Source organism: Epinephelus lanceolatus, chromosome 10 (assembly GCF_041903045.1).
Source record: "Epinephelus lanceolatus isolate andai-2023 chromosome 10, ASM4190304v1, whole genome shotgun sequence".
Taxonomy (NCBI): Eukaryota; Metazoa; Chordata; class Actinopteri; order Perciformes; family Serranidae; genus Epinephelus; species Epinephelus lanceolatus.
In genome coordinates this window covers 33,896,896-33,918,725 of record NC_135743.1, presented here as the reverse complement: position 1 = coordinate 33,918,725, position 21,830 = coordinate 33,896,896, and the positions used below count along the sequence as shown (strand labels likewise).

The window sequence follows — 21,830 nt, the reverse complement described above, 5'->3', positions numbered from 1 at the left end:
TCATCCAAATGGTTCAAGAACAGATTTCAATTTACTTTGGGTATGTCTTAGGTTATGAATGCAAAATGCAAAATGCAAAATCTTAAATCCTAAGTCTTTCAAGGTTTGTAAAGTTTTCTCTCCATTTCTCATCTATGCAATATTTTTTTCTGGCGTGTGATGAGCCCCTACTGTGCTTCAATGTAGTTAGATATCGAGTCTTGTTTTAAAATTCAGATGCACCTCAAGACCATTTCTGCAGAACATGAAATCCAGATAAAACATTTGCATTTCTTTATTTCAGTATCACCACGAAAACTTGTATAGAATAAAATCAACATTAATTCAAAAGATTAAATACCATTGACTTGCATCAGTGATTTTAGTTCAGAAGTTTGCACAACACGTTGCAGTTATATGAAGGTTAAATGAGTGAATTGGGCTTTAGGCTATTGGGCAACTGATGGGATTGAGCAGCAGCAGACCACTGTTACATAACCTCCTTACCCAACATGGTGGTACCTGTATCCAATTCTCAAGTCTCTTATAAGAGCCCCCTTGTATAAACACAGGCCTTTGAAGGCACTTTAGTGTAACCCCTGATGGGGAAAACATGGGAAAGGTCTGCCATGATTTTTACAGTTGTGACGCCCCAGGCCTCTTGGCTTCTCTGCTTCACATTCAGATAACCCCAACAGGCAACTAGAAGTCTGATTCTAATTCAGAAAGCATTTACAGCAGAAAACGTGCAAGCCTTTATCTTCAGCTAACACCAACTGGGTCAGAGTGGAGTCAGTAGTCTTTGAACCACGTCCCGGAACAGTACCATATCTCAGCGGGGCGTGCTGGGTTGGATGTTGGACTCTGTTGGTTTAAATTACACACAAATAATGGAAAGCACTACCAGTGGAACTAGAACAAGGCAATCCAAGGGCCCCACTCTGAGACCCCCTGGGTGACAATGCCATATGATTAAATGCAGTCTTAAATATGTGTTGTGTGGAAAGTAAACTATAGTTAAGACAACTTTAGCTTCCAAATACCATCTTTAGTACTGTACTGTACACTTGGTGTGTCATCTGCACTTTTTTCTTATTGTTCTAAGAAGCCGAGAGCTCTTGTAATACGCAGTGGTTACAGTTTTATAGCATTTTATAATGTCTTTGACAACCAATGGAAAAATCATCAAATCTAAATCCACATGATCAGCCAAAATGTGTACTTGTTGAAATATGAATCAACTATAGTCAAGTCTGTCGTGGTTTGGAGAGTTAAGGGAAGGAGGATGATTCACCACTTCTCTCTGTGCATCCCTGAGGTCCATGAAAGCATCGTCTTTAGCCACATCTCATTCTGCCCTACTCTGTCCTGTCCAGTCATCAGCCAAACACTCAGGAAAGGGCCAACCAATGACACATTATTAAATCACTAGTGCTGAAGCCAAAGCTTGATAAAGGAAAATTGCCAAGCCCTACTAAACTCCCCACTGATTTTTAGACAAAAGGAAATCATCCATAAATGGATCTGTAAGGAAGGGCCTGACAGAGATAGGTAGTAGCCGAAGCCACTCTCTCCAGAAATAATAGAGTAAAGCACTCCCAGACAACAGTGCCCAGACTATACAGGCTTTACTGACAACCAGTTTCTCTTTTTCTCCCTTGATTTTGAGCTTGGGAGGGGTACTATAATGGCCACACTAGTAAACAAGAAGGTGTGGTACAAGTTGGAACCTTTAACATCAACACTGCTGTTGATCTGAATTAGTCTCAGACTCAGAAACCTCTTGTTAAAAGCTGTATTTTTTACTAGCTTTCCAGTAGGATTGCATTATCAAATGAAAACTGCCATTTTCTTTTACGCCACAAAGCAATCTCACTCACACATGACATTTCTGCTGCACAGTGTCCAGGCATTGAGTTAACTCATTAAACCAAACACTTATGACTTCATCTTAAGCTGCATCAACAAATGAGAAGGCTGTGTTATACCAGTGGTTCCCAAAGTGGGTGCCAGGTAACCCTGAGGTGCCTTTAGGAAGTGTCAAAGAGTGCTGCAAGATTTAGCGTATCATTGTTTATTTATCACATCATCACATAAAAGGTGGGGTAGGGTGAGCCCAGCCACCCTACCAAGGAAACTCATTTCGGCTGCTTGATTTTGCAATCTCATTCTTTTGGTCACTACCCAAAGCTCATGACCATCGGTAAGGGTTGATACATAGACAGACCTGTAAATTGAAAGCTTTGTCTTCTCCATTTTACCCTTGCTTGTGATCAAGACCCAGAAATACTTGAACCCCTTCACTTTGGGCAGACTCGGAGGTACTGACTATAGTACCGAAAATCCCAAAACATAATGTCCTTTGGCCACGGTTGGTGCCAGCGTGTTGCCAGAAAAATACTGACTGCAAGAAGAAGCGATAGAAAGATCTGACAATGTAAAAAGAGCTCAAAGATAGGCTGATACATCTCAGCCCTCAACACAGTCTGACATCTAATCCGACCAACAAAAATCAAGCAAACAAAAACTCCAGGGTTGCATTTTAGTCTGGACGGGCGGAAAAGGAGACTTGAAAACGGTGTAGACACCCATGTTTGCTTTCCAATTGGGTCTTATTGATGTGTCAAGCCAAAACATATCCCAATCTATGCTTTTCACTGCCTTGACCTCCTTATACTTATGTTACTTTCAGTTACAGTTTCACGACATCATCGGTACAAACAAAGAATTCTTTGGTCTCATTGTTCCTCTGTAGTATTTTCTCTAACTAAGCGACCAACTGCAGAGCAGACAATCTGCATCTTGTTTCCACTGCCATGTGCATGCCCAGTGTACCAAGTCGTCATGTGATATGCTTTTTCAGCTGTGTTAGTATGGATTATAATTATCTCTGAAACTGTACTATAATGCTTGTGTGTATGGAGATCATTTTAATATCAAAACACTGTTCTGAAAAAGAATCAGTGTGGATGCAGCCTGAGGTTGTGACCTCACGCTGCTATCTGAAAAAAAGTTAAAACAATGCTCTACAATGAATCTTATCTCCTTGAGCATCCTTGTGTTTCTTAAATGCCTGATTTATCTTGGACCTTTCCAAATGGTGGTGGCTGTAGTCAGCTTGGATTCAATGTGGTTACAGTAGATTCCTATGGTGACCCAGTTTCATGGCGAAGGGAAAACAAAATGACCACAAAATCCTCTCAAACCACTCATGCAGCATAATCCACTTCGCTTCTGTCCATCCATATTCTTGTTGTATACCAAGGAGTTGTATTTTAGCCAAAATATGGATGAACTTCGATTTTAATCCTCATTCATTATCCCCTCCCGCAAGATGCATACAAGATGGCTTTGGGGTTAAACTGTGAAGTTCAGTTGAGAAGGAGGCTCTGAGATTATCAGGTACTTTCATATATCCAGTACTGGCACAAGGCAAGCTCGATATTGACCACTAGATAAAGCTGATGTAATGGCACTAAACACATCACTTAAGACAAATGGCTTATTGGGTATTTTCGGCTACTGTGGGCTATCACATCTTTAATTTGTGGTAAAGCCATAACAAGCGTATCCTTTTCTCTTTGAAGAAGGAATATCTGATATACAGTGTAATGTTAACAGTGTGACAGGGCCCTGTGGGTCAAGCTGCATCCTGTGAAAACACAACTATCAAATAGTCTAGGGTTTTCTTTCCAGAGAGTATATTCAAATCGCCTTGAGGCCATGTGAAAACTGCACATCAAGGCAATCAGGGAACACACCAACAACTTACATCACCCGTACACCATGTGAAAACATGGAAACATGGAAATGAGGAGGATGAGTCACTGGCTGTTACGGCTCTCGTTGAAAGGGGAGAGCAACGTCTGACTGGCAGTCAATGAGGAGGGGATTGACTGATTTTATGGCTTCAGCTCTGAGTACAAGCACATTATAAGGAAACAGCTCCATGTAGCACATACAGTGCAGTGAATACAATTAGTCTGATGAACTGTGAGGAGGCGGGCATAAAAGGGAGAGGTGGAGAGTGGTACTCAGTCCTGAGAGCCTCACAAGGGGAAAAAACACCCAACATACTGAAGATAATTACCTCACCATACAAAAATAAGTTATAATTAGGATGATGGGAAGGGGAAGACTTTTCATTTAGTCATGCATCACACTCAGCTCAGAATTTGTCATCAGCTGTCTCTGGCATGTCTTGGTTACAGTGTCCAGGCCTTTTGTATTGCCAGCAACAAGCGATATTTCGTAAACCTTATATGGATAGTTAGAGCCACTGTATCAACAATCTCAGATGAGTAGTATAAACTTACAAAAGACCCTCTGTGCACCTTTGTAGACAACTGTTATTAATAGAGCTGCTCTTCTCAAGAATCGTATTACTCCTCTAGTAGTCATTCATCTTATGAATAATTCCCTTTTTTGCAATGTTTTCTCTCTCTTTTGTTTCAAGGCTTTTAGCAAAGTTGCTATTACTTTTCAGAATAAGTTGCTGTTGACGAGAAATTCTGAGCTTTAGTACTGGTCAGAAAAATGCATTTAGTCCAAAACAAACAGACAAACAAAGATCTAATATTTATGGATTATGTCTATCCTATTTTTTTTTTACTTCTATTTGAGAAAATAATGTTTAAGTTGTGGTACTATAGTTACTATAATAGTCTGGGGGGGATACAAGTAGTAAGTGTAATGTCAAAGAGACAGTGAGGTTGCTATGGGCTACATTTTCAGCCTCATAGTTATTACTCTATTTTTGATCATATTTTAGCAAACCTGCACCATAAATAAAAAAATCAGAAAAACCACATACTTTTAATACAGAAGAAAAGTTGAGGCAAGACGATGAGGCAAGATCTGAAGCCATAAGTGCCCTTTTTCTAAAAATTTCTATGAATGATCATATCTCTCTGGAAGGTATAGGTGAGGCTGAATCAAACAATACTTTTTATTTTTTGACACAACTTTCATCAGTCGGCCACTATGGGGAAAAAAAGTGTTGAATTATTCATGGGGAATAATGGTAATCAAAGTCAATGTTAGGACAAGAGTACTTCTTGTTCCCCTCTGTCTGAGAAATATATGGGAAATTAAATGATAGCATTGTTGCTCATTTTTCTGGGGACCATGTGGAATCCCCAACATTTGGGTCCCATGAATGCTAACATTTTACCTTGACAACCACTATTGTAGATAGCTAAACACTGGCAGGCAGTATAATGCCTCTGTTGACCTGATAAATCCCTCGGGGGATGCGTACCTCACAGTTTTAAAACCACTGCTCTGGGGCACTCAGTGAAAGGCTATTTTCGCTTTATTAGAAACTGGGACTTTTATTGGCAAAACCATTGCAAGCCATTAAGGCCGATAGCTTTGAAGACCACCTCCTACCCCCTGGAGCTACAGATCCCAATAAATGCTCATGAAACGGAATGTTCTGATACACAGACGGTACACACTCACCTGTACTGTAGAGCTGATTTCAGCAGCGAAGCCTCCGGTTAATGGTGCCTCATGACTGATGAGCAAACGTCCGGTTTTCACCACTGACTGAAAAACAAAGACGCATACAGATGATTACAGAAGGTTCAGCGGTCCCCTTTTTTGTGGTTTCGAAGCAGCAGTGTCTCTAAATGATGTGGTTGGCATCATCTGCAAAATTAAAACAGGGCAAGTTGCCAAATTCATGCACATCAGAGTTTAGATCTAATGCTGTTCGTAGTGCCCGCGCTGCTAAGCTGAACGGGTGAAATATCTCTCAAATCAAATAAACCTTTTTAAGATATTCACACAGGTACATGTTACCAGCTGCACAGTCAGTCTGTGCTATGTGGCAGCTCCATCACAAATGCATGTCAATAGGTCCTGAGTGTGCACACATGTGCGTGGATATCAGACCCGTGTGTGTGTGTGTGTGTGTGTGTGTGTAAAAGAAAATAACAGATTGAAAAAATATGAATTTCCCAAAGGCGATTATTTAAGTACTACTTCTTTTGCAACATGCAAAAAGCTTTCACTATGTACCCCAGCAAAGTGGGGTACACACACTTACTCATATAAACACAACACAACACAAAAGTCTGTGGGAATTTGAGTGCACACACACACTGCGCGAGATGCACTGCAAGAGGTGCCATGTTGAGGCTGTATGTGGGCTGGGAGACGGGTGTTAGCAAGTAAGAGTGGTTCACATACTGCCTGCTGTGGTATGCTATATCTGCTTGCTACCCTCAGGCTGCATGTGTCTGGCTGTGTCGCTGTGTGTGCATGTATAAAATGGATATGACACAAGACTATGAGCTAGAGGGCTGATTTAGGCTGGTATACAGGGCCAACGGGACAATCATGAACATTAGAGGTCTCAGCCTCCCAGGCATTTGCATTTGGCTTTTCTGCAACCTGACATTACTGCAGAAGGATGCCTCTGCTCCACCCGTTATCTACCACAGCATAAAACCAATACTATACTATAATCTCATCCACTTGCCACTGGTCCAGACCAAAGCTATGTCTGTTCTATGCAACTTCAGCAAACCTTTCCTCTCCTCTACACAGTTGCTGTATTTCTATTTATTTCCAGCAATAAATTGGGTAAACACCTCTGAAACTCAACTCAGAATCATTACCAAGGGCAATGTGAATGTTTTTTATACATTATTTTGAGAATGTCTTCCTTTAAACATGATTAAAAATATATGTGTCGACAGTAATATGTGTGAGTGGAATCCCTGGTCCATGTTTAGAACTGTGCACTGAAGTAACAGCACTAAACAATACACTCTTCATTTGAACACAGCGGGGTAAATATCAGACCTCTCCCTTCCCTCAAAGCCACAAACCAAGCCAAACAGCCGTCTTAACTAAATAACCCACTGAAAATAAGCATCACATGTCCATATGGCACTGTAAATTAGGCATGACATTTTTTCCCTTCAACAGGACCACATAGTACCGAACACAGGGGCATTCTGGGGCTTCATGCTGAATCTAAACAGGCAAATGTTTACATTGCTGAGGTTCCCGGTTTGGCTGTGAGGCACTAAATGACTGTGGCAAACTGGACCACTATCACAAAGTAATACTGGGAGCTGAATGTGTCAGCACTGTGTCACTCTAGGGCACTAATATTTGATGGAATGCCAGCATGCCTCTCCCTGGTAGGGCACGCTGGATTTGTATTTACAAGCGATAATTCACAAAATATTAAAGGTTTAACACCATTGTAGAAAAGCTTAATTCCAATGCTCATGTCCGTTTAGAGAGGCAACATGTTCAGCAATCTTTAGCCAGTTGAGGTAAATGAGTTCAGTGTGCAAAAATCACTGATTATATGACACTATCTTCAGGAATGTGGAAGTTCATAACAACACTGGAAGACAATAACAACAGTTGGCAATCAGCACAGTGAGGAGGAATCAAGCGAGGGGTTGAGAGGAGGGCGATGTCTTGATGTGACATGTTGCTGTTAGGTTCGCCTTCGTACGATGACTCATACAGGTGCGGTGCTGCCCAATCCTTTACCCCGCCCTTCTGCTGAACTCAGTCCTCATCTATCACACACACTCTACACAGAGATGTTAACGTAACTTTCAATTTATACTTTGACACCAGCATCACCCTGATATCCCTGCTGGTCATCTCCCTGAGGGGAGATCCATCATAGTACTCGCTGCATCAGGAGGAGTACATTCTTCAGATGCTTTTGACACAAAAGGAGCCTGCCACTGTTTTTACAATATCGTGGGATAGAACAGACTCTGGGGCCTGGGGAAAACTCCTGACCCAGTTAATAGACTTGACCCAAAACCCTGCTGCTTAAACAAAAGTGACAGGCACTGGCAAAATGCTTACAAGCTGGCACTAGCCAAGTAGGCTTTTCTAAGTGGTGTTGCATGCCAGTTCATAATATGACAAAATGCTCAAAAAATGGCAAAATGTGGTAATGTCTGGGACAGCAGTGTGGCACCGGGTGCACTGGTACAGTAGGTAATGCAGTTCATTGGGTGAGCTGAAGTCACTGCATTCCCGCCACAGTGGAAAATAAAATATAAACTGTTACATTAAATTAATGACATTTCCTCACTGTACATCCTCACTAATCAAGTAATCTGTAGCCAATGCAATGAATTAAATGCTGACGTTTCAGTGCTCATACTCATAATGCAAACATACATATGTTAATGAGGTAATGTTTGCAATCTTTACAGTCTTAGTTTGGCGTGTTAGAATGCAAATAGTTGCAAATTTGCACTTAACACAAAGTACAGCTGAGACTAATGAGAATGTCATGGATTTTGCAGATATTTAGTCAGAAACCGAAGTATTGGACACAAAGATTTTGATGATGGCGCTGACTGAAAAGCCAGAGGACCACCTATATTATATGATTGAATCATGGATATCTGGTCCAAGTCTCATGGCAATCCAGCCAACAGGTGTCGAAACACTTGAATCCACAAATGTTAACCTCATGGTGGCACTACAACAAAAGTCAGGTGACCACCAAAGTTGTTAGGATTTCTCCTCTGGGCCACTAAAGAACAAATGTAATGGCCTCTATGATCAGATTGCAACCTACTAATGAGCAGCCTTACATCCCTTCCTAACATGTAGCAAGCCAGCAAACTCTGGCTGTTGGAGCGTGAAAAACTGACCAGATATACTACGAGCGATGAGGAAGCAGAAGGAGCGGATGAGATTTTTCTTGCCATTGTTGAGATTGCTCCCTCTAATGAGTAAGGGTCTTTAGTTATTCATTCATAACAAATGTAATTTTCTTGAAAGTGCTGTATGTAAGTCTGGAAGTAGAGTAGTTGACTGTTGAGTTGCATTCCCAGGTTATCATCAACAATATTGGTGCTTTGGGGCTGGTGGTTCCATTCAGACTACCAACCCAAAGTGTCAGCATTTGACGACTTAAGTTGAGACTTAACAATCGAGTACGAGTACGAGTACGAGTTTATGAGTTTTAAAAATGTCCTAGATCTCGTCAATGAGTTTGTCTTCATCCATGCTGACAGCTGACTGGAGGGAAAACAACAAAAAACAAGGACATCAGCATTGATTTTGACGTATATAAAGACTGTGTATCTTGTATATAACTATGTATCTTTATATACAGTCTATAATTTGTACCAATGAAAATATATCCGACGTGGAAAAAACTGTGCGAAACTTTGCAAAAACAGAGCCAGGGCAAGCGGTTTCTCAAACAAGCGACACGTCACTTAGCCTGCTGGCTGATGTACCAAGCAAGTTAGGACATCTTAATTGGGAAAAACCCAAACAATCTGATGTTTGCTCATTCACATCATGTCCTGTTAGCAAGAGGTGTTACGCCTCAACTGTTCAGCTCACCTCACTGCCTGAGGTCCTCTTACACACAGTTTGAAGAGAGAAAGAAACGACACACTTGTGCTGAGCCGTTTTTGCATCCCTGACAGGAGAGTAACTTCTACATAGTAATTGTGGCTGTAGCCTTTAACCCAGTTGCTTCCGGCTGCTGGATGGGTTTTCAGGAGACAGAACCATCAGCTCTCATCGTGTGGTTTGACCCTTTTCTCAAAAGTCATCCAGTCATCCTTATTTGCCCGTGACAGCCACCTTTCATGTCCGTAAAACTGGGACTCAGAACAGGGGCAAAGACGTTATTTTTACGGCAGTGGTGAAGCCACAGGAAGTACACTGGACACTGTAAGAAGATGATCAGTTAGATGCATCCAAGGGGAGAAATTATATATCCTGAGTGAGGACAGGATAGTTAAACATGTCATGAATCTTTCAATATATGGGGATCTCTTCGTTTTAGTTGCACACCGTGGCCTTGTGCCTGACGAGTTTATCACCGAGTGGCTCCTGTCCTGTGAATCAAAGAGCATTGCCGCCCCACAGTAAGAGCAGTGACAAGAGTATTTAAAGGAAATAGCAGACTGTGTGCTGACACTAAAGTAGATCGTGACAATGGAAATGTGTAGACAATCTCAGAGTGAAGATGAGTTAAGGATGCTGGAACTGAGTGTAAGGCTGAACAGGTAAATAATGAAGGCTGTGTTTCACACACACCTTGTAAAAGACAAAGATTAACCAAAGCCAAATTTTAGTGTAAAACAATGGCTGTGATACTGAATGGTGACAAATGGATATGCATGAAAATACTGGAACTGTGAAACTGATAAAGAGCGCAAATGAGAAATTGGTGTATTGTGCAATTCCAGCAAGAAGGAAACTGATTCATCTTGTTACAAATGATTAAGTTTGTTGGAGGATCAATGGTTTGTTTAATACCATTTTCTTTCTTTTTTTTCAGATTTTGATTTGCTCTATGAATAATCTGCTGCAGTGCACAATACTCTTGGACTGAGTCTAGCATCCATTTCGAATGTTTCCTAACACCGTCTAGCTTCTGAGAAAAGCCAACAATCTCCAAGGAAGTCAGGCTATAAATTAGTCAACTTGTCATTTACTACTCAAATTTTCCCAGGCAATAATTACATGACAAAACAAGAATACACACCCAAGGCCGTGCTTGATTTAAGTGCCAGCTAGGACACTGTGGCATCACCTCAATCACACCAGTTTCATTTCAGTGCAGGGTGGACACTTGCCAATGTCAGTCTGAGTAGATAAACTTGTAATTGCTTCATGAAGCATCTGACTTTATATCTGGAAAAAAAAACAAAAAACAAAAAAAAACCCTGATTTTGCACCTCTGGCAGTACTCTCTCACCAGAGACTCACTCTAGTAAGAAAATACACTATTTGGGGCCAAACTTCAGTAGTTCACATCCACATCAGATTGTACCCTTTTCCTAGTTGGTGGAATGTTTGAGGTCAATTATGGTTCTGCATGTACAGTTCTGTAAGTTGCAGGCTTCAGACATCCCCCCCACCCAGGCTCCGAGTCAAAACGTGGGCTCCTGGTTGGTGGCGGCTGGTGGTAGTTGGGCTGGGCAACAGCTCTGGTGGCTGCAGCTTTACTACTCATTGTGCTGCAGGGCTGTCATTAGATGCCGGAGTCGTTCCGCTGGCTGCAGGGGAAATGTCATGTTTACTGCCATTCCCATACACACCCAAACCTAATGAGCAACATAGAGCTCGTCCTCCTGCGTTCACTCCGTCCTCACTTCGTCAGTCTGTCTCTTCCTTCATCAGGCTCCCTCCATCCTGTTCTTCCTGACTCTTTCCTCCATGCTGTGGTTTGACTCATCCTCGTCATCAGTTTTTCTCTTTGCTCCTCCCTCCATCCATCCATCCATCCATCCATCCCTCAAACCATCCACTTATCCTACTCTGCTTTCATGAAGCCTATGCTCCCGGTCTCAGCGCTCCCCACTCTGCGTCCTCACCACTTAGAAGCTAAAGTCAAATCTGTCAGTCTCCCATGGCATATATACTCTCTCTTACACACACATAAGCACACATAAAGCCCCACAAAGGCATGTGCACACAGACCACACAGCCACATATGCACGTGTACATAGTATGTTCAAGTCCATATTCACACATGCAGTTTATTTAGGATTGATTGATTTATATTTTCTGATAGTTACTTTCACAGGTTGCCTCCTGCTGATGATGTTTTCATGGTATTTTGGCATTGAAGTGTCATCTTAGCGACAAGGAGATGCATACATATAGTGCCAAAAAACAGTGGCGTTTTTCTACAGTTTACAGAGCACTAATTCTTTTTACAGTGTACAGACTATGGGGATGAGAAGTGAATAAAAACAGTCCATACTTGAAGTTAAACTGGGCTGCGGTTTGACTGGTTCAGAATCACATAATGTGCTTTCAAAGTTTTCAAAACACATGTGAGAGTCTTTCCAGAAGAAGTTGCCAACACTTATTTGTTGGATCTGTATTTTTACGCCACTAAATTGGTCGGGAATAATTTAAAAAAAGCGGTGATGACAAAATCTGCTGTGCTTGTACTGTAGGCGCACACACACACACACACACACACACACACACACTAGACTGTAAGTGACACCCCTCCTTCACATATAGTATGCCTCCTCTTCCCTCAGGCCGTCCATCAAAAGGCGACAGGAAGAGAAAGTTTAGCTCTGTGCCGCCACCGAGGAGTCGTCCTTGCCACTGGATCCACTGGCTTCGCTGGCTTTGCTCCCTTCCGCTGACCCTGTAATTGCGCGGTCACCGCAGGGTCCTTACTCATGCACCACCATGTGATCTCCGTGACAAATGAGAGTCGGGACGAGGCTCGACTACTTGCTGGGGCCTTTAAAGTGGCACTCTGCGATTAGCGGAGAGGGGTGAGTGCTCAGCGAACCGGAGGCCCTGTTAAATCACAGCGCTGGGAGCGAAGCAGGGCGGTAGGAAACACAAACACTCACTCACTCACTCACTCTGTGCCATACAATCACTCGCTCTCTCTCTCACGACAGAGAGAGGGAAAGTGAGAACCAGTGAGAGAGGGAGGGTGAGAGAGCATGAGAATGAAAGAGCATAGGAGAGAGTGTAGAACAGCCTCGGTGCTGGGCGGAGGGCCAAGCCATCCTCCAGAGGAGCCAGGACGCCAGAGGAGACCTCAGACAGAAATAACTCCAAACATCCCATAAAGTCCCATTAAAACCAATTCATCTCAATTACTCCCTGACACACACACACACACACACACACACACACTCTCGCTCTACCTTTATGCCCTGCAACCACACAACCACACTGTACCTCCAACTGCATCAGTATGTACACACAGACACACGACTACTACTGTACACACTCAAACTTGGTGACAGCTACTTGTGAGCATCCCAAAGGCTGTCGCGTGTATGTGCAGACGGTAAGGTAGTAAAAATCAATCAGTGACTTTTAAAGGCTCTATAAAATGCTTTACACCATAACAAAGGGTGTTTTCTGTGGATGTAACATTCCAGCCGGGGGGGGGGGGGGGGGGGGGGGGGTTAAGTTATTTCTTGTGTACTTTTTGAGTACTTTAAAGACATCTGTGACTTTACATTAACAAGTTAGCTAAAATGCTCATGGTAGATCCTCCAGGTGTGACTTACACACTCACCTTTATCACCAACATTAGTGCATATATGCATTGTTCTTTTTATAAATGCAGGACAACCTGCTAAAAACAGGTAAAAGACCCCTTTCCCATTGCCAGAGGACAAGTATGCATTTCTGTTTTTTTTCTTCTGTTGTGTTCCACTCAATGTCAAAGATGCCTCAGAAAACAGGTTAGCAAGCAGTACAAAGCAGCATGGAAGCAAATGAAAATATTATGGTGTTTAATACTTTTTTTTTATTAAACCTTTCAAACTCAGTGCTAATTTGGAACAATGTTTGAGCGCTGCTTGGATAGACACAGATGAAACTTGTGGCTGAGATGCCAAAGAGTCACAGAAGTTACTGAAGGTTGCTCCTAAAAAGGGGCGAAAATGAGCTTACCCACCAATAAGTCTTGTTTCTATTATTGCCCATCAGAGCTGGAGCTGATAAATACCCGTGACTACTGCAGAGTCACTTGTCATGGGAATGAATGCTGATTACAACCTTTCCCACGAAAGACAAAAGCCTGATGTTAGTGGGTGTTAGTCAGTTGCTGTTTTTATTCAGCAGGATAGGGGCTTTGGAAACGTCTATCTTCCATGACATGTTGCTGTTTGTTAAAAGTTGTGACTGCTGAGGGCTAATCCTACTAAAAATGTTTGGAAACTCTGAGGAGCGCAGTTGTATAACAGAGTGTCTGTGTAGACTGGTTATATTATGCATTAAAAAAAGAATGAGTAATGAAGTTGTAAAGTAAAGTAAAAACTGTGCAGCCTGCACGATTGTCAGCTGCAGTTACTGTAATGATTTATTTTGCGGTTATTTCTATTCAAAGTGCCAGGCTGTTTATTTCTTTAGAATAATAATCCTTGTTGTAAACACTATAGTGACCAGAGACTTTTATTTACTGTTGTTTAATGTTTAATTGTCTGAATTTTGTCCCCTTTATGGTTAACTTTAGTAAGGCTACACTGAGAAAGGCTGTTCAAGAATGCTAATCTGGTATATGCTGGGGTGCAGAGTGCTGTCTACAGAATTTAGTTTTGGTTTGGGCAACAGGCCTCTGTGGTGTGATGTTGCTCTGCTAGTGTATGAGTTGATGTGTTCATGTTGCTAATTTTGTAGCTCAAAGGTGTTCTTGAAGTTAACTGCTCTATCACATACCATTTGTTCTGTATTCAGCCTCAACCCCCCTTAAAAATGTGACGCAGTAATGTTTCCTCTTAGTGCTTTTGTCAGAGTCATGTAACAGTGTTGATTTGTTTCTACAAAAGATAGTGAATTAAGTGTCTTGATCAATTTTTCTGAGCAAAAATGCAAAATGTTCTCCAATTCCAGTTTGTCAAATTTGAGGATATGCTGCTTCTCTCATTTTGACATCATTGTTAATTAAATCTTTTGGGTTTTGTACTGTTGGTCAGACAAAACAAGCAACATGAAGGAATCACCTTGGCTTCTGGATAAAAATTTGTTGACATTTTTTTTTTGCTGTTTTCTTAAATTTTATAGACTACGTGATTAATTGAAAATATAATCACTCTTGTAGCCTCTATAGGTAGTTATTAGTTCTATGTAGCCTCTTGATTCAAATTTATTTCTCAGAACTATAAAACTGTGTTTGACTAGGTTTATCTTTTCTGTTCTGTGTTTCAAACTTTTTTTCTGTGTTAAGTATGAAAATCTGAGTAAAGCCAATTTTCTTTGCCTTGGGGAAATCTAAAAAGTTGATGACAGTTTTTAGCAGTGTTGTCACATTAGTGTAACAATTCTACTATGACAACAAGCCTAGAGTACAGTTTATTGTACAGTTTTCACATGATAAACTGCCTTGTTTTTGCAGCATTTGCATTTCTTGGCTCCTAAACAAGAACAGACGACAAAATTACATTGTGCAGAGAACATGAGTGTACTGTTAATATTCTGCTGATGTTGCTACATTAAAATAGAGTCAAACCTTCCAAGCAACTATGAGGAAAGACACGTCTCATGCCCATGTAAACATAACAGTGTTGGATCATTAAAAAAAAGGGTTCATCCCTTCGTGCTGAGGTTTTATGGAAATAAAGACAATCATCAAAAGCAACAACAGCTTTATCGCGGTAGTAACATCCCAAGACAACACCACAATTTCATTAAACCACCTTAAAAGTCATCATAACATACAATACAATATAGGAGGCTATGAACACAACCCCCCTGCTCCAGCACTTCACAAACCTCCAGCACAGGAAGCTTATTTAATGCGTCCCAGGACCAGTGACATTCCTACAGAAGCACTGGGACATCACAGAGGCGACTGCATCTGGCTCCTTTCATTACTGTGCAAAATGAGGTTTTGGAAAAAAAAAAAGCTGTGTCACCAGATCTATTTGTCTCTTTCATAAACAGTGACTAACCCATTTTGTTGTGATAGTCGACATAATTTACCATGACATTTTTGGAATAAATTCAATTCTATTGTGCATAGACAGTATGTTTAAAAAAAGGGGGGAAGAACATATGTTTGAGTGTACATATCCCAAGTGTTTTGACAGTATGGCTGTTTACTGTCATTGCAGCTGGATCCATTAAAGAGAGACAGCTAATGCTAGCTAGATTCCCCTCTTTTGTATAATGTGGGACAAACACAACATTCAGTTGTGCTAAAAACTCTGCTGAGTCATCAGGTGATGAATTAACATGGATAAATAGTAACATGTGGTGGGAATCAGTGCTAGGTTGACTAGCTTGAACTTGGATGCTAGTTAGCCTAGCTGGCTAGCTTCCACTGTCTGAGTGAAAAACAAATTCATCCGTACAACAGACCTTTTCACAGAAGACATTTTGACTTGTCATCGTAAGAAAATCAGGGGTGCAACTGATAACATTAAGGACTAAGTATCCCAGTAAGTTATTCCAGTGAGCCAGCATGCACAATACCAGCAGCTCCCCTAAATGCAACACAGCCATCATTAATGTAATTAAAGAGACCTGTGCTTTTCCCACAAAGACAAGTCAAAATGTCTACTGGGAAAAAGGTCTATGGGTCCTCCTAAGTGTTGAATGTTGTAAATGTCATATATCCAACAGCATAGCATGCGGGTTACTTGAGAAAGGTGGGAAAACGTCTTGTTTCAACATCTGTGGGCTGTACAGGGACCTGCCGTGTTCCAGTCAGTAGCGCACCACAAAGGTTGACACGGCATCTCCTAGAAACACTGGCTCTAAAATGTCAGTTACCAGATGCCACGGGAAACACCCACCCTGAGGAATTAAGTTTAGTCACTGTTTACACTAATATGTCCAAACACAGTATTTTCCTTTTTTTGAAAAATGGAAAAATGAGCTTTAACTTCAAGACAACTCCAACTCCAGCAGCTTCAGTATAAAAGATATCAGAGTGCTGCCAAACTGAGAACTCTGTGATGTGCAGTCAAAAAAGTCAAAACTGAACACAGCCAATGAAAGTTCAGAAACACTAAATGGAAAGTAATAATTGAGAGATTAAATAATTGTTAGCAATTCCTAATTGATAATTTTAAAAGGAAATTTCAAAAATACTGCAAGAAAAATAAGCATGACACATTAGTGAATGTGTTTTTGATTAATCTTAAGAGCTGCTGTGAAAAAGGAAAACATAAAAACCTCTGTTTAAGATTGATGAAAATGTTTTATTACTTTTTGGCTTGGTTTCAGGTTATGTAACGGATTTCATGATTTATAACTGACTTTTAAAGGATCTGGAGGATCCTTGGGCAACAAACTATCTGCTGGTGTGTGCTGTATGTGAGCGGACCTCTTGGATGTCTGTGCGTCCTTGTGACTTCAGACACTCTGCCTTTTCCACTCCGTCCTGCTATCGGCCTACAGGCTGACCTCGATGATCTCAATCTGCCCACACCTCTGGCCAAGCCCTCTTAACTAAACCGTCCTCTCCAGTGGAAAACTGACGACCTGGCCCAAAAACGCAACAAGCGGTCCAATCTAAAGTGCCTTTTGCTTTTAGAGGGCTCGCTTCATAACCAAAATTGTCACTGCCATCATCATCATTATCATTATCATGTGGTACCAAAATCGTGTTTAGCCAACAATCACTGCGTGACAGAAAATGGAAGAGAAGCGCAATTTCCCTGCCTCATTTTGATGTTTCCGCCCATTTTCAACAGTGTCTGGTAATTAATCTCATCTGTCTGATCTATATGGGAGACATCCTGGGGTGAGTGCCACAGCACACTGAGCTGTGGTAATCACCGGCTACTCTGTCTCTGTGAAAAACAACAACCATGGCTAATATTCACAATGCATCTCATTTCTCTATTTGTCTATCAGAGCTATGAGCCTATATGATTTTTCAATGCGTCCAAGTGTGGATTTGGCCACATTTCTCCAGTGAGTGACACTGGGAAGAATTTGAGAAATCTCCAGTGCCTAGCTGTGGAATGTGAGTGTGAGCTGCTGCCAGGAGGAAGAATGGAAAAGAAGTCAGTAGCAGACAGTCAAGTGGGGGGTGGGGGAGATTGAAGGAGACACAGAGGGGAGATTACTCTACCTTAAAAATCTTTGGTAAACCACAAATGGGGTTCTCCAACCACACATTTTGTGATGTACACATCTAATCTAGATTAATTACCCAAATGGGGGAAAATGAAGTGCTGGTCAAGGATTTATTCTTTTAGCAGTGTTTCATCACGCCATACTTTTCACTAGCGACACCAGGAGAGAGAGAGAAAGAGGAGCTGGACCCATCACAGAAAAATAACCATGAGTAATTTTCCACTGATATAACCACCAAAACACTGCTGCGGCACGACACATGACAGAGTCATGACACATGCACACATTTGCCAAAAGGCACGTATGGCCCCCCCTCGCCCTAAAATCCCCCTTCCTGACTCCAATTTTTATCCAGTGCTCTCTTGCGCTGCATTTTCTTTCTTTCTCTCCACAGAGTCCTGCTGGTTCGGTCCACAGAGCCCAGTGTTAACACTGTAATTACAGACGTGGGCTACAATAATAAGAATGCAGGGAGTGGGGCCCAAACCTCTGGCCACTTTCTTCCTGTGCCATTTTCTTCTACTTTGATTGTTTCCAGTGTGTGTTTGTGACAGTGGGCCAAAGATATTAGGAGCGTTGTGGTGGGCCAGTGAGCAGATACTGGCTGAGACCCCACCACTGAAAGGGAAACACAGGCATGAGCCCGGTCCGTCTGAGTGCTAATCGCTAACAGGCTGCCTGTCCCCATCCCTGGCCCGGCTCCAGACCACAGACTCAGATAAAGGAAGAGTCTGCTCACCACTGCGCTGGGTGTCAAATCTGGCCAGGTATCACCGAGGCAAGGGAATCTTAAAAATATGTAGGTTCACGATAACAATCAATGACATTTTTGTTACAATAAAACCCCATTTTAGATTCACCCACCAATTGATAAAAAACAACTGCTTAAATGTAGAGCCAGTTAATCAACAGGTTTTACACCCACTGTCTGGTATGTTTTTCCTGGAAAACAATTCCCATCATTTCAAAAAATATTTTTCCTGCAAATTGCCAACATCCTACAGACCAGTAACGTTCTCTGTGTGGAATTCTTGTTCGTTGAAATTGTGAACATTTGACGTTTTAATAGCTGTTAATAGCTAACTTTGAGAACACTCATTCCACCAATGGACATCATGAGACCTTAGACATGCACACTGTATGAGTGTGTTTGCAGAGAGTTAATTCTTAACTTTATGGCACTCCTTTACTTGTCCCTCTTTCTCTTCTCCGCCTTCTGTCTCTTATTAGCTGCTTTTACACCCACACAGATCATTCAGTGGTTGAACTGATTAGGGATCAGCTAAACTCTACAGCAATTCACAGCTCCTTGTATTTGATGGTACGTGTCGAAATCACTGGAGCCATTATTCTTTGTTGCTTTAATGAGGTGGACAACAATGGCTGATTTCAGTGTCATTTTAGTATAACTGTAGCTGCTGTTACCACACTGACAGAGGAGACAGACCATGCATGTATTAAGAAAATCAGACAGTGAGTGGCTATTTCCACAGACTGCTTACTGTCTTTTTTTGAGATTAGACAGCTCTCTGAACCTCCTGAGACACATGGAGTAACTAAGTGCAAATGGAGTCTTTGTCTGATGTACCCTCACAGTCCTATCAAGTACCCCTTCATTGACACCTACCACAGTGTTTTTTATGGATTTTAACAGGAGAATATTTATTTTATAAAGCTAATACTGTTACTATTACTTTTTCATACAAGACACAGAAAGGTGTTGGTGTTCATGTTTGGTCTCATTGTTTCTGCTCTGTTGTTTTGGTCAGGTTTGCATTGGTGCTATTTAGGTTTGGGCAATATGATGGCATATACCGTACGACAATAGAAATATGTCCACCGGTAGAGATTGGCAATATAATTTCTACCATTGGAGCTATTTGGGGCAGGCTATGTAGGGCTGGATTCTCATGTGATCTCTTGATTCTCGTGTCATAGCAATTCCAGCTACCTTACAAGGTAAAGTCATTTGGGCAGACATGTAGGAGAAGACTAAAGCTGTAACTATAGAAACCTGTGAAATTTATATTTTCAGACACCTTAAAGCTTCCATTTTGTTTTACTGTTTTGAGCCTTTTTTTAAAATCACTATCATTGTCTCATGAAACAATTGCTTTTTTTGTTTGTATGGAAGTTCCAAATAAAAGGAAATAATCAAATGTGATTAAGTACAGCATGTTTTTTTCTATCACAGCAAGTCATTTTAAGTTGTTACAGCAGGCTGTTGAGAGGCATGACAATAAACACTCTGAAAATCAGCCTCACACCATATATACATTTCTTTTTTACCAAATTTGTTTTTTTAATATTAGCTGAGGGACACCTCAGTCTTTCTGAATAATCCCTGGCAACTGTAGAATACATGAACCACTGCTTGGAAATTATTCTATAAATCATTTCTGTAATTTTAGTGATTTTTGGTTCAGTAACAACTGTTGCAGAACCAAAGTAGTAGAGTGTTAATAGAACATTTATTTCTGCAACGACCACAGAAGCTTAAAAAAACCCTCTACTAATCTAATCTTAAATCTGGTGCTATCATTGAGGGTAAGATAAGAAAAAACAAAAGCAAAGGAAAATAGTAACATTATGAATTTTGTTCTTGGGCTTTTTTCATATTCAGATTCAGATGTTACTTTAAAAAGACTACTAAAACAACGAAAACTTTACCTGCAGTGTTATTGGACATTAACGGGTTTTATTGAACCTTTTTAATAGATTCACATTAAAGCAATGATTTATTTTGTTATTTGTGGTTTTATTGTTTTAATATTACTTCTTTTTGTTGTTCATGGAAGTCATTTAAGAGGTCTATTATCATTTTATCAAATCAAGCAATTATTGCAAGAAAAAATCATCAAGACTAAATAAAATTAGTGTCAGAAACTCAGTTCATACAGTTACAATTTCACTGACGCTTTCTCACCCTGTCATTACTACTGTCCAGACAGTTTTGCAGTTAATTTTTCCTGTAGCCTTGCTCTTATTTAAATAACACTAGTCTAAAATACAGTGGAAACAAGCCATTCTTCTTCTTCACAGCAGCAACAGGCAGGTCCTGGGCCCTCATCTGGAGGCCACCTGTTGGTAGCTGTGATTTGCTGTTCTAAATCATTATCATAATGACAAGCTCAAGGTTCATCTTTCTCATTGGGAAATGAAGCGAAAAGGATTGGCCAGTGTTTCTACTGTACGTTCTTCGGTTGGCGTTCATGGAAATGCATGGGTCATAGGAAGCTGCGGCTAGAACAAGGACGTGAAGTGATGTCGCTGGGTTCGGATTATGTCATGAGACACCGCAATATACTAAGTGAAGAGGAGGGATGGATCTCTGCTGGTGAAGTACAATCAGTGAACAAGTTTATAGGTTGGGTTTCAGCATCACCAGTGTGGTGACAAGTTAAATAAAAACTGCTGCTCCATGTTCACATGCAACATGCAAAATAGGATCATGGAAGCGTGCTCTGAAGCGGTGTTTGCCAGCAGACTCATTTCAACAAATTTCCATGTGGCCGTTCAGAAACCTGGCTTCATTGGAAAAGCTCCACACATTTTCATAACTCAACATTATTGTAGCTGAAACACAAGGATAATGAGGCTACTATGAGTGGTACATGTGAAAGCCGACTTCTTAAGTGGTGGGATAGGGAAAGCATCCAGTCCTTGTAAAATATAAATTTGTCACTTTTCTCTGGCTTCTTCACAAGCAACATTTTAAAAAAAACAAGAAAATATCAGTTTTTTTTTTTCCACTTGACCACCTGACAAAAAATAAATGCTTCAAGTTGTGGAATCATTATTAAGCTGACATCATCATCATTTACTCTGTAACTGAGCTCAGGGTCTCTTGTGCAAAGCTCATGATGTTTACTATGGAGTTATTAAAAATGCTCCTGCCAGATGTGGCAGAACAATCCCGTGTCAAAACTGGAGAAACAGAAAACCCCCTGGCAGATTCTTTCCACAAAGAGCACTGATCATGAAATTAAAAGCTCACTTAACCACAATAATTCTGACACTCGGACATTTTGATGTTACATCAAGTTTTCCAAAACATGTTCAGAAGACGTTGAGAAGAGTGAGGTTGGGGATAGAAACTCATTGATATTGCTTATTTGATTTTCCCACTGGAAGAAACAGCCAGACTTCTTTATTGGTCATAAATATTTAAATGATGGTTTCGATGTTTAAAGCAAAGGGACGGCTTCAGAGTCCGTTTTTATTCATTATCAAACGATCTTTTCCATCTGAAGAAGCCAGGATCAGTTTTGCATAAATACAGACAATCACATTTGTTTTAA

The 21,830-nt window shown here is 41.0% G+C and overlaps 1 protein-coding gene across 1 annotated transcript in view; it reads right to left on the bottom strand.

The window, feature by feature from the left end:
• The window catches only part of bckdhb (branched chain keto acid dehydrogenase E1 subunit beta), a 71,530-nt gene that overhangs the window by 12,970 nt on the left and 36,730 nt on the right, over positions 1-21,830 (bottom strand). The window contains exon 9 of the mRNA XM_033639803.2: positions 5,443-5,529. Within this exon, the coding sequence (XP_033495694.1) occupies positions 5,443-5,529 (87 nt within the window). The remainder of the gene's footprint in view (positions 1-5,442; positions 5,530-21,830) is intronic.